Source organism: Poecilia latipinna, unplaced genomic scaffold (genome assembly GCF_001443285.1).
Source record: "Poecilia latipinna isolate Pla-1442-1.1 unplaced genomic scaffold, P_latipinna-1.0 Scaffold4627, whole genome shotgun sequence".
Lineage (NCBI taxonomy): Eukaryota > Metazoa > Chordata > Actinopteri > Cyprinodontiformes > Poeciliidae > Poecilia > Poecilia latipinna.
The window spans coordinates 1-12743 of NW_015117243.1; the positions used below are offsets into that span (position 1 = coordinate 1).

At 43.8% G+C, this 12743-nt stretch overlaps 1 protein-coding gene across 1 annotated transcript; it reads left to right on the plus strand.

Moving 5' to 3' along the window:
- The first annotated feature begins 1649 nt into the window (after positions 1 to 1649).
- On the plus strand, positions 1650 to 10152 carry LOC106942872 (mitogen-activated protein kinase kinase kinase 7). Its single transcript, XM_015026216.1, has 3 exons — positions 1650 to 1949; positions 2064 to 2179; positions 8810 to 10152. Exons 1-3 carry the CDS (start codon positions 1917 to 1919, stop codon positions 8988 to 8990), a joined length of 330 nt encoding a protein of 109 aa, XP_014881702.1. The 5' UTR covers positions 1650 to 1916; the 3' UTR covers positions 8991 to 10152.
- The last annotated feature ends 2591 nt before the right edge of the window (positions 10153 to 12743 follow it).

Sequence of the window (12743 nt, forward strand, 5' to 3'; positions counted from 1 at the left end):
CGTTGCCATGGCAACCTCCTGCGCTCCGCGAGCCGACCAGAGAAAACATAACATTCAGTCCGTTACGATATTAGGTTTACAGGCTTATTTTTGCGCTCCCTGAACACAGCGGTGATAGTTAATTTTAAACTTGCTGGTCTTGGCGTCCTGGCGGTGTTCAATTTGTCACCTAATGTCGAGATCGACTCAAAACCTTCTACATTCGACGTATTGCAGCCCTACTCTAGCAAAGCACGAACAGTTCAGAAACAATATGAAATGGGAAAAAAGTTATTTATTAACTGATTAAGTCGTGTTTTAGATTGTTCTTGAAAAACTAATCAGTCACGGCTAATTAGTGGGTTCACTCACTAATTAGCACAGTGAACCCGTTAATTTTTTTACAGCAGTCAGCTGCTCCCCTCTCTTGCAGGTACTGCGTACCCCTGCTAAATCTTTTAGGGGTACGCAGTACCCTGCAGTACCCCCTTACTTTCACCCGTGATTATGAGCCTGTCATTTAGGAATAAATCTGCTCTGCTAGTGAAATGCTCAGAGCAAGAGATGCTTGCAGCCTGGCTTTAAAAAAAAAAAAAAAAAAAAACTTTTTTTAATTTTATTTTTTTTCCTAGAAACGTAAACAAGCAACGCTTAGCCTGGCGGCAGGGCTAGTAAAGCATGGCGGGCCGCCAGGCTTATAATACACTGGGGGAAACCCTGCACTTCTATTCTGCCTTTTCTCGCTCTGTGTGTCTGCATTACGCACAGACCCGTTGCCATGGCAACCGACAAACAACAGCTCATCGAGCAGATAGAGCAGAGATTACTGATCAGGAGAATCGACACCAAAAAAAATAATAAAAAATTTCCACACAAAAAAGTATCAAAAACACCAAAATACAACATTCAGTTTGTTACATTTTATTGTCAGGCTTGATGTCTATATTGTCATTATTCATAAGTTTTCGCCTGACCACTGCAGGTGGTTGATTAGCTGATTTACTGATGACTTGGTGGGCGGGTTGTCTTAGTTTAGTGCTAACGGAACCAAAACACACCGAACTCCGCAGCATATGTTAAGGTTAAACAAAGTTAATGCTAGGCTAGCAACAGTTAGGCTATTATAAATGACCCACTGCTCACTTGTTCAATGTTTTCTTTAAATTAAAACTTTTTCCTCACCTGTTAAATCTGAAGCCCTTGTTATCTATGGCTGTCATAGCGTGGAATTAACCGCTACACATTGCTACACTTTTTTTCGGATTCTTTGAGTGATTGTAGTATTTTCCTGATCACCGATATTCCTGACTCAATGGACAGCAATGGCGATAAGTCACGTAATGTCCAGTCCAGTAATATATCGAGAAGGACCTCACTGCAGCAAACAGAAAGGGGCGGGGACAGACCACTGTCAGTCTCTTACTTTATTTGGAAATGGGACCATAGCACTCCGGAAGTGAAGGGGGAGCTATTTCCTATATTATCCGCGGTCTCCCGTTTGATACCTTTTTAACCTTGACACTTAACAACTGAAGGAATCACTCTAAGCCTGATGACCTAATCACTCTCCCGGCGAAGCAAGCAGTGAGTGAGCAAGGTGACAGTTGGATGTTACGATACTTGCGGATGAATATCAATTTTTTTCTAGGAAAGAAAATATCGATATATATCGCAAAATCGATATTATTGCACAGCCCTATTTACAATCATGCACTACTTTGTTGATTTATCATTTGAATCCCATTCAGATATTGTATTACAAGTAGTGATAACATAACAATATGAGGGAAAGTCTTTAAAGCCTCTTGCAAAGCGCTGTCACAGTGATCTGAAGTGGAATACACTGATGGAGGAGAAGAACTTCAGCCCCAGCAACCATCAGCTTATCTCTGTCTGCTCTGTTCACAGACACTAATGGCTCAGACAACTCCATTCCCATGGCTTATCTGACCCTGGATCACCAGCTGCAGGTACATCATCCTCTCTGCTGCCAGGTCTATGCTAGCTGTGTTTAATTAGCTGTAGTTTATAGCAGCTTTCAGTTTCTGCCTCCATTACTCCTGACAACATATTCTGTCTTCCAGCCTCTTGCTCCCTGTCCGAACTCCAAAGAGTCCATGGCGGTGTTTGAGCAGCACTGCAAAATGGCCCAAGAATATCTGAAAGTCCAAACTGAGATCGCCCTGCTGATTCAGCGGAAGTAAGTGTTGCTGCTGCAGCTCTGGCTGTTCATGGCAAGCTGTCAACATCTGTTCTATCAGAGAATACATCACTGAAGGAAGTAAATAGAAATGATAACTTCATCTTCCTTCTATGGGCATGTGTGGAAGTGTGTGAGTTAGTATTACTTGCATAATACATCTACTGATGTCTCTGTTGAGCAACAACAACTTCTCCTTTAACAACTTGCTTCTCTCTGAACTGAACTGACCAGGTTCATTGCAGCGTTGCACCTTGAAACGGCGCTCAAATAAAAAGAAACTCTTTAAACGTGTTGTTTTAACAGACTAAACATTGTTACACTGTGCTTACACTGAACAGTTAAAACCTTAGTTTCCCTAGTAACAGCAGTATGTTGGTGATTAAAAAGTTATCAATTCAAGATGCATCAAAATGTTCACTTTTAGTAGATGTTTTGTATTCATGGTTTAACTTCAGAAATGATGAAAAGTTTATCCAGGTGATAAACCATATATCACCTGTTGTGCATGTTAGGATGCTGTGGGACATCACCAGGGTTTTGTTTTGTAGTCAACAAGTGTGGAAAAAATCTGGAACTTAACTGAAGAAGATTGCAAGTCTAAATTAAAGCTACAAGCAGCCTCGAACAGCAATCGCATCTCAGCGCCGCTCCGGCCTATTGGCCACCGCAGGTGTTCCCGCACTGCACACGCTCTCGCACAGTTCCCCCACCCGTCCGCCAGATGATACTAATCGACGCTTTCAGCAGCACTCCCCAACGAAGCACCCAAAATCTGGTTCAGATCGGCCAATGTAGAGAGGAGATGTAGCTGGCTGATGAACTTAGGGGGCGGAGTGGAGTCAAATTACAATGTAATGCAATGTAGTGCTATTGGGCTTGTTATGATTCACAAGAGTCAATCATAACAAGTTTGGTGGAAATTGGATGATGCATGTGTGATTTACAGACGATCGTATGCAAACGGTGAAGATATTATATTAATTCTCGCACAACTAGAACCGCAAAAGATAAAGTCCCTCACAAAACACCATACCTTTTAATGTTCTTAAGGAAGTAGAACTAATTAAATGACATAAACAAGACCTGAAAGTGGTTGCAGTTTCACTTGTTGGCCAACCTGTTGAAACTATGGCAAATTTTAAATACCTTGGATCATTCCAGGACAGTCAGCTCAATTTTGCTGAAAACACTGGCTACATTTACCTACAGTTACCTAACAAGTGCAACTCGTGCAAAACTTCTAGTTAGTTAGAGGTAACATTAACTAACATTACCTCTAGTTAAGTAATGTTAACATTTTAACAATGAGTTAAAATGTTAAAACCTAAAAATTTAACTTAAGTTTTGAGTCATCTCAAGTTTTAACTGTTGAGTTCTTTAGCTTTTCATCTCCTCAGCTGGTTTGGTCACATGAGCTGCAGACTAACAGACAATCTTTTAAGAATACTTTGAAGAGCAGGAAAAATAGTAGGTAAATAGTGGTGAAACCAAAAACAACTCTGTCTAAACTGTTTAGAGTATCCACCCTCTTTTTTTGTCAGTTTGACGAAAAAAAATTTGGTTCAGATCGGCCAATGTACGTGCCCGGAACACCTCACCAGGGAGGCGTCCAGGAGGCATCCTTACCAGATGCCTGAGCCACCTCAGCTGGCTCCTCTCGACGTGGAGGAGCAGCGGCTCTACTCTGAGTCCCTCCCGGATGACCAAGCTTCTCATCTCTAAGGGAGAGCCCAGCCACCCTGCGGAGGAAACCCATTTCGGCCGCTCGTATCCGTGATCTCGTTCTTTCGGTCATGACCCAAAGCTCATGACCATAGATGAGGGTGGGAACGTAGATCGACCGGTAAATCGAGAGCTTCGCTTTTTGACTCAGCTCTCTCTTCACCACGACAGATCGGTACAGCGCCCGCTTCACGGCAGACACTGCCCCAATCCGCCTGTCGATCTCCCGCTCCCTTCTTCCCCCATTCGTGAACAAGATCCCCAGATACTTAAACTCCTCCACTTGAGGCAGGACGATCCCCCTGACCCGGAGAAGGCACTCTACCCTTTTCCGGCTCAAGACAATGGCCTCGGATTTGGAGGCACTGAGCCTCATCCTGGCCGCTTCACACTCGGCCGCGAACCGCTCCAGCGAGAGCTGCAGAAGCCAACAGGACCACATCATCAGCAAAAAGCAGAGATGCGATCCTAAGGCCACCAAAACGGATCCCCTCAACACCTCGGCTGCGCCTAGAAATTCTGTCCATGAAAGTAATGAACAGAATCGGTGACAAAGGGCAGCCTTGGCGGAGTCCAACTCTCACCGGAAACGGTGAGACACTCAAACCCCTCCACCACGATAAGGTGGCAGCCCAAGGAGGAGAACCATTCTAAGGTAAAAACAATAAACAGCTTCCAGTCAAGGGGGTGTGGGGGAGACACAGCTGACTCTGAGCGGGCAATGTCCCCCGATGCCCGCCCATGCCACCGGGCCTGTCAGTACCACTGCCTTTGAGCCAGACCTGGCCTATGTGCTGCAGTCCAGATCTTAGTATCTCCCATCACTTTAATGTAGACAAGTCATTTGTCTGTGTAAAATTGACGTATTTTAAGGTCCACTGAAAAATTGCAACAGAAACGGCTCAATGGCGCCACCAAGCAACTTTCAAAGGACCCTTTCCTATTCACTTACTTTATCGTAGGGATTTGAAATTTGGTACACTTGTAGAGCTCCCCAAGACACTCAGAATTTACAATTAATGTCATAGTGCAAGTATCACAGAAAGTCGGCCATTTTTGATAGAAGTTCCGATTTTGGCCGTTTGCAGGGTTCGCATTTGATCAAACTCCTCCTAGGGATTTCGATCGATCGGCTTCAAACTCGGTCAGATCGTTCATAAGGCATGTCCGATCCAAAGTTATCACAGTTTTGCGGTTTTTTTTTTCTAAGTGTAGTTACCTGGGGTCAAAGTTCACCTGTTCACCATGAAACACAAAACTGTTATAACTTTTACACAAAACCTCACAGAGGCACCACACTTTCAGTGATTGGTCATCATCGGCTACCCTACAATATCAAATGGTCAAATGATGACATCACTCAAGCCACGCCCCCTGAGAACAGGAAGTGTCATGTTTTACTCTGAAAGGTCCCTTTCTGACCCCTTTGACCTAATCAACATGAAACTGTGTCCACAGACAGAAAACATGTTGGTGTGTCATGGATTCCAACCCTGTTTGGTTTTGATGGAGCAGGTGGGCGTGGCGGCATGGCGAAGTGACCTGTAACGCCGTGTCCATACGTTTGGCTCTAGATTCCACAATTTTGAGCCCAGTTGCACCAAACTTGACATGACTGATCCTGGTGGGATGCCTGACGATCCTATGTCGTCATAGTCTGACGTCATCTAAGCCCCGCCCCCTCAGAACAGGAAGTGCTTTTTTTTCCTTAGAACGCTCCATCTATGGCTCTCTCGACCTAATCAAGATGATTCTGTGTTGGATGACAGATAACATGTTGGTCTCACTTGCTTTAAAGCGCCAAGAGTCTTCTGTAGAGGGCGTGGCCGTGGCAGCGCGGCGAAGCCATACGTTTGGCTCTAGATTCCACATCGTTCAGCCCAGCTGCACCAAACTCACTAGGATGCATCCTTATTCATCCCCGAACAGGAATCCATAACAGTCGTTGATGGGCGTGGCCTAATTTCTCTACAGCGCCCCCTAGAATTTTTTAAATAATCAGCCCCAAGCCATGCTTTAACCTAGAATTATGAAACTTGGTACACATGTGTATAATGTCAGGACCTACAAAAAAGTCTCTTGGAGCCATGGTGCAAACCCAACAGGAAGTCGGCCATTTTGGATCAAATGCCGCCATTTACTGTTTTTCATAGATGTCGCATCTGATCTAACTCCTCCTACAGCTTTTGAGATACAGACTTCAAACTCACTTAGCACAGAGTTGAGACATTAAAGATGAAAAGTTATCGTAGGAATTTTTCTATGTCAAAGCATGTGGGCGTGGCTAAGTCCCAAACTTTGACTATTCGCCATGAAACATGAATGTGAAATAACTTCCAAATGCCAGGTCAGAGCTGCATCAGACTTTCTATGTCTCATTATAGATCACATTTAGGTGGTCGATTGATGACATCACCTTAGCCCCGCCCACTTCCGACAGGAAGTCACCTGTTTTTTCTACTGTATGTCTTACTTTTACTCTCTAATTCATAACGGTTTAATCCTGTGCAGACTGACATAAAATAACATGATGATGAACTCTGTCAATGCCTACTGACCCGTGGGGGCGTGGCAAAATGGCTGTCCCTCGCCATATGCATACGATCGTCTCTTATTCACAGACGCATCATCCGATTTGCACCAGACTTTTTATGAGTGACACTTGTGAACCTCTAAGGAGCCCAATAGAGTTTAATTGTAATTTGACTCCACTGCGCCCCCTAGGTTAATCAAACAGCTGTATCTCCTCTCTACATGGCCCAATCTGCTCCAGATTTTTGGTGCATCACCAGGGAGCGCTGCTGAAGGCATCAAAGCGGATCGCCTGGTGGACGGGTGCGCGAGCGTCAGCGGTGGCTGGCGGGAGGCGGTGCTGGAACCCCTGCAGTGGCTATAGGCCTGAGCGGCGCTTGGCTGCGAGGGCCGCTTGAGGCTCCATGGAGCTTTAATTAACATTTATAGTTACTAATATGTCATATTTCAAATGAGCTCTGCACTTGTTGATATAACTATTACTTGTCATTTCTCTGTTATTTTATTTAAAAATTGTGTAAATATTGAACTGCCATGGTGAGATATTTTTTTATGTTTCAAATGTAATTTTCACTCAAGAGTATAATTACTTAGAAATTAGAAAAGTTAGTGTTAAAAAATTGAAGTTAAGTAAATATTCAATTGCATATGATATGCATGTTTCAAATGAACCAAAAGACATGGTTAAGATCGCTGAAATTAAAATAAAGCAAATGTGAAACACAGAATGGCTTGCTGAAATTTGTTTACATATATTGCTGTTCTATGTAAAGGACGTCCGCCAAGGTCGGCCCCCCTACATTTCTAGTACACCAAATCTGGCCCCCTTTGCAAAAAGTTTGGACACCCCTGTTCTAGGGGGTGCTGTATAGAAATTAAGCCACGCCCACCAAAATTTGTTATAGATTCCTGTCGGCAGGTGGGTAAGGATTCATCATAGGGAGTTTGGTGCAGCTCGGCTCAAAACTGGAATTCATAGCCAAATGTATTACAACGGCATTACAGGTCAATTCACCACGCCGCTATGCCCACCTACTCCATCGAAACTGGTCAGGGTTGGAATCCACAACACACCAACATGTCTTCTGTCTCTGGACACAGTTTCATATTGATTAGGTCAAAGGGGTCAGAGACCGTTCACAGTAAAACATGACACTTCCTGTTCTCAGGGGGCGTGGCCTAAGTGATGTCATCATTTGACCATTGGCTATTGTAGGTCACCTGATGATGATCAATCACTGAAAGTTCGGTGCATCTGAGTTTTTGTGTAGGAGACATAACAGTTTCGTGTTTCATGGCGAGTAGGCGAACTTTGACCCCTGGTACCGCCCCTTCAGCATGCATAAAAACTCACCATTTTGATAACTTTTAATCGGCTATTGACCAAGTTTGAAGCCGATCAGTCGAAATCCCTAGGAGGAGTTCGATCAAATGTGAAGGCTGTAAACGGCCAAAATGGGTCAAAATTGGAACTTCAATCCAAAATGGCTGACTTCCTGGCTGACTTCCTGTTTGACAGTAATTGTATTTTCTGTGCGTCTTAGGGAGCTGTACAAGTGTACCAAATTTCATGTTTCTATGATAAACTAAGGTCAATGCCGAGGGCATTTTGAAAGTTGCTAGATGACGCTATTGAGCCGATTCTCGTGCGATTTTTGCGACAACCTTAAAATACGTAAATTTTTCGCAGTCTTGACGAGTCCGCCAAGTTTGGTGAGTTTTTGAATATGATAAAGCTCCCAAAAAGCCAATTCATTTGACAGAAGCATAATAATAATTTACAAAACAATTACAATAGGCCTTCGCAGCGCTTAGCTGCTCGGGCCTAATTAATACGGAAAATATGGTTTGTTAAAATTGTGACTTCCAGACTTGATTTTCTTTTCATTAAGTAAAAGATAAGGATTGGCATTTCAGTAAATTAAGTTTCCTGTCTTAGGTTTACCACATCAGATCTGTAGGTTTTGTGTACCCTGGTCTCAAAATGTAAACCATTTCTTTGGCTTCTAGATCCTCTCAAACCTAGACTTGGTCTGATTCAATGTTAGAAGCATTCAAACTGTCACTTTGTGGAATTTTCACAAACCAAACAGAGATGTAACAGATATCAGCAGTTAAACAATGACTATACAAGTGTAAAGTATAAAGATCATATAAAGATCTTATTTAATTTAAAGACCAACTTTACTTACATTGTGAAATCTGATCCAGGTTTGTCCACAGGTCTGCTGAACTGTTGAGTTGCTTCCAGATAAACCCCATCAGGTTACTGGACTTAAACTGTTTCATGGTTTTATGGAATGGCAGCACAGCCTGGAAATGGTTTGGAATGCATTACTTCAAGTGTATGTTTAAAATGACCTGTGTGTGCAGGACGGAGCTGATCGCTGAACTGGACCAAGACGAGAAGGACCAGCAGAACACATCCCGTCTGGTCCAGGAACACAAGAAGCTGCTGGAAGAGAACAAGAGTCTGTCCACCTACTACCAGAAGTGCAAGAAGCAGCTGGAGCTGATCCGGGTGCAGCAGCAGAAGAGACAGGGCACATCATGAGGACACTACCCAGCATCGTCTCTGCTTCACTGCATCATACACACACACACACACACACACACACACACATGTCCCCATCCAGCATGTCCTGCATGTTGCATCATAGACTCTATAAGAAGACAAACAGCTGCAGCATCTTCTGTGACCACAGGGCGGGAGAGTGACTGACTGACTGACTGACTGACTGACTGACTGACTGACAAGCAGCTGCTGCAGGACGGACAGGCTGAGGCCACAGCAGTGAGAGCTTGTGTGGGTTTTTTGCGTTTGCACTCAGGACTCCAGGCTGCCTTGTGATTGTGTGTTTGGATCATCATGACACTCCTCAGAATGTGAAACTGGGATGGAGTTCATTTAGCTAACCGTCTGCAGAACAACCAGAAGCTACCAGGGGGTTTGAAATGTGCCCTGGTGTGTGCATGGGATCCTGCTTATGCAAAACACACCTGGTCTCCTGGAACCGAACAGAATCTCTTCAACTTTTCCCCGTTCTCCTCCTGGACCCTTCCTCCTGGTCACGCCTCACATCAGCAGCAGGAGGTCTGGCTGCTGCAGCTCCTACATCTCCTGCAGCTTCTGGAGCCAACACTAAGCTGTGGATTCCCTGATTGTTTGACCTCAGTATTGTTGTGTGTGTAATGTTTTTGTATTTTGTATCCAGCAGTGGATTTGGCGAATTGGTTCTGTGGTATCTTCCCGTTGGAGCAGATCAGAACCGGTCTGGGAAGGCCCTTGCTGTCCAGGCTGTGTTTGAGTGCAGTCTGCTTGTAGTTCACATGTTGCCTTAGAGGTTGCCTGCATTTAAGTGCTTGTTTTATGGGACAGCTATTACAGAGTAAAAAAGGAGCAGATTTTAACGTTAAGGCTGAGGTGGGAATGTTTTCTGGTGAGGAAGTAGAGGAATGTGTGAATCTGCTTCCTAAGAGCTTTACAGGAACACTTGATGTACTTTATGCCTCACATCCTCCAGATATGTTTGCACAGTCACTGATTTTACTCTGGTTACTCTGACATTTTATTTCCTTTTTTAGTAAGTGTTTTTAAAGTGGCCAGGCCCCTCCTGAGGTAGATTCATCCTACATGTAACCTGCGGGTGTTTCCTACTTCCTGTGAAAAGGAGATCTAGAAGGCATTCTACAATAAACTGAATGGTGAACAGATATGTATCAGTGCAGTGATTCAGTGTTACTGATTGTTTTAAGACGTTCTGTTTCAGTCAAGGAACTGTTCGGCTCAGAGATGTTCAGAAAGCTGAACATCTGTGTTCAAACAGCTCAAATAAAGTAACTAGCAGGAAAAAAATCTAGATCCTTCATGTTCCAACATGTCATCATGTTCCAAACTAAAACTTTACTGTCAGTTCTGATCAGCCAACACAGAGTAACCATGGGAGAAACATGACTCATTGTTCTCCAAGACTTTAAAGTATAAGACGGTGAATAATAAAATAACATGTTGACGGTGCCCCTTTTACACCCAAAGATGTGTGGATAGTTAGTGGCCTTCAGTTTTCTTGTAGCTTTGACTGGAACGTTGTACCCGGGCTGTGCTGCTCTGCTGGAAGGTGAACCAGCTTCAGCTTTCATCAGTTTTTATTTGACCCTGTTCATCTTCAAATCATCTGACCAGCTGATCTGTTCCTGAGGACAAGCATCCCCACAGCATACTGCTGCCACCTCTGAGGGCATGGTGCGGTGAGGATGATGCACGCTGCTGCTTTTGGATGTAAGCTAAAAAATTTGGCATCTTCTTGCACATTTAAGGTTTGCACATGTTGCAAACCTGAAACAATGTTGTGCTTTTCTTCCATGAAGGTCAGATTTGTGGAGGTGACAGTGGATGGTGGTCCTGTTGGGGGATCGTGCTGACGGATGAACATGCTCTTCACCTCAGTCTGCACACAGTCTGCATTAGGCCTCATCCCAGCCACAAATCCAGCTTTTATGTTACAGTTACATAAAAAGCACCTGTGGATATTCTCAGGCACTGCTGCCTTTCAGGAACAGTGCAGGATCCTGGATTCAGATCCCAGCCTGGGGTCTGCCTCTGCATGGAGATTGCAGATTCTACCAGTTTACATTCTGCAACATCATATTTAATACCACTGCTTATTTTCCACCTGTATTTATTGGAATTAAAATGAGCTTTTTTTGTTTTTTGTACTCGTTGGCCTTTAAAGGGTTAATGACTCTGGATCCTGATCGACTACTCTTGTCTTAACGTAACCCAACCCATGAACTATTGCTCATTTATTTACCGAATACTTCCAGATGGGTGTAAATGGATTGCAGTTTGTGAGGCATTGTGGAAACATCTCTGGCTGTAATTGGAAAGCAGATGCAGGAGTTCTGCAGGAAGCAGCATCTCTGCTGTTAATGGTTTACAATGTGGAGCACGAGACAGAGGAAAACCTTGTATGCAGTGATATTAATGTTTGCATAGAGATTATGGTAATAATGGTAATGATCTCTGTGTATTTTTTTGTACACTGGGTTACAAAAATATTTTTTGGAAGTTACCCATATTTTTCAACTGAATTAGGATTATTTTGCACTGCTAGATCCAAAAATTATCCATTTTTCTCAATCAGGTTTTTCTCATTTGATTTGGAGAAATCTGATATTCTGACTAAATTAGTGACATTTTGTGACATCAGTTAATTTCCTTTAATATTTCTCATCCAAAAATGGTTTTAGGAGGGAAAAAAAAGTTTAACAAAATGTATTAATTAATTGTTACAAACTTGGATTTCTGTAAATTGAATAATAAACACTAATACGTGTAAGTACATGTAAATTGAACATTTCGTCTTCATTGTGCAAAATTCTCCGTCTCTTTTCTGTCCTGATGGAATCTCTACTCCTGCTCATCATTGATATGGAGCTAATAGCGAAATTTCAAGCTGGAAGACTCCGCCCCCTCCTTTCGCCCACCTGCTTCATGCTCATCTCCGACATCAGCGCTGGACCTCACCCGGCGCGTCCAATCATCAATCAAGCTCTGCATAAAAGAATCCACAAACAAGCAGTCAGCCGGTTCCCAGCTGCGTTCAATTCGTTCATCTGCACGCCACAGCATCGTGATTCCCCGTCCTTCTACCTCTCATCCTGCTCATTAAAGCCGTTGGCCCCTTCTTTTTCCCCTTAGACTCTCCTCGGATGCAAGAGATTTTTCTCCAGGCCCCAGCCTCGATCATTTCAAGCAGCTTCTCCCGCCTATTTCTCACCTGTCTGGGGTTTCACTTACTCCATGATCCACCTCCGAAAAACATAAAAACATAAGTTTGTTTGTTTACTTTGACCCCTTTGGCCCGTGATGCACGACGCATTACCTCCCGCACAGTCGTGAGACAAGGTAGCTAACTGCGGAGCTCTACGTCGAGGGAACAGCCCGTTTAAAGATGCCACGTAAAGAAAAACGACAGAATCAAAAGGGAGGATCTGATGGGAGCAGCAAAAAGCCATCTTCCTTCGCCCGCCAAGCTTCTCTCACTTCTGCATGCCGTCATGGTCAGCACCTTTCCGGATTTTACTCCAACATTACGAAACGCATTTCAATTAGCCTACCCTCTCCCGAACTCGTAGGCCACTCAGGCTGCGCCCAAAATGCTTAATGCTTTTAACTGAATGATGAATAAATTGAATCGTCGTGTTTGGGGTGGCGCCTTTAAACGCAATACGAGCTCTAAGATTCTCTCACTGGGTTTACTCCCGTGCGACGGCAAAAGAGACCTGCTGCGGCTGTACGAGCTGC

Bases quoted from the DNA above. Each gene is read 5' to 3' on its own strand.
- LOC106942872 (XM_015026216.1), top strand. From the start codon at position 1,917: ATGGCTTATCTGACCCTGGATCACCAGCTGCAG. The intron at 1,950-2,063 runs GTACATCATCCT...TCTGTCTTCCAG, and splicing joins CCCTGGATCACCAGCTGCAG to CCTCTTGCTCCCTGTCCGAA. The intron at 2,180-8,809 runs GTAAGTGTTGCT...CTGTGTGTGCAG, and splicing joins GCCCTGCTGATTCAGCGGAA to GACGGAGCTGATCGCTGAAC.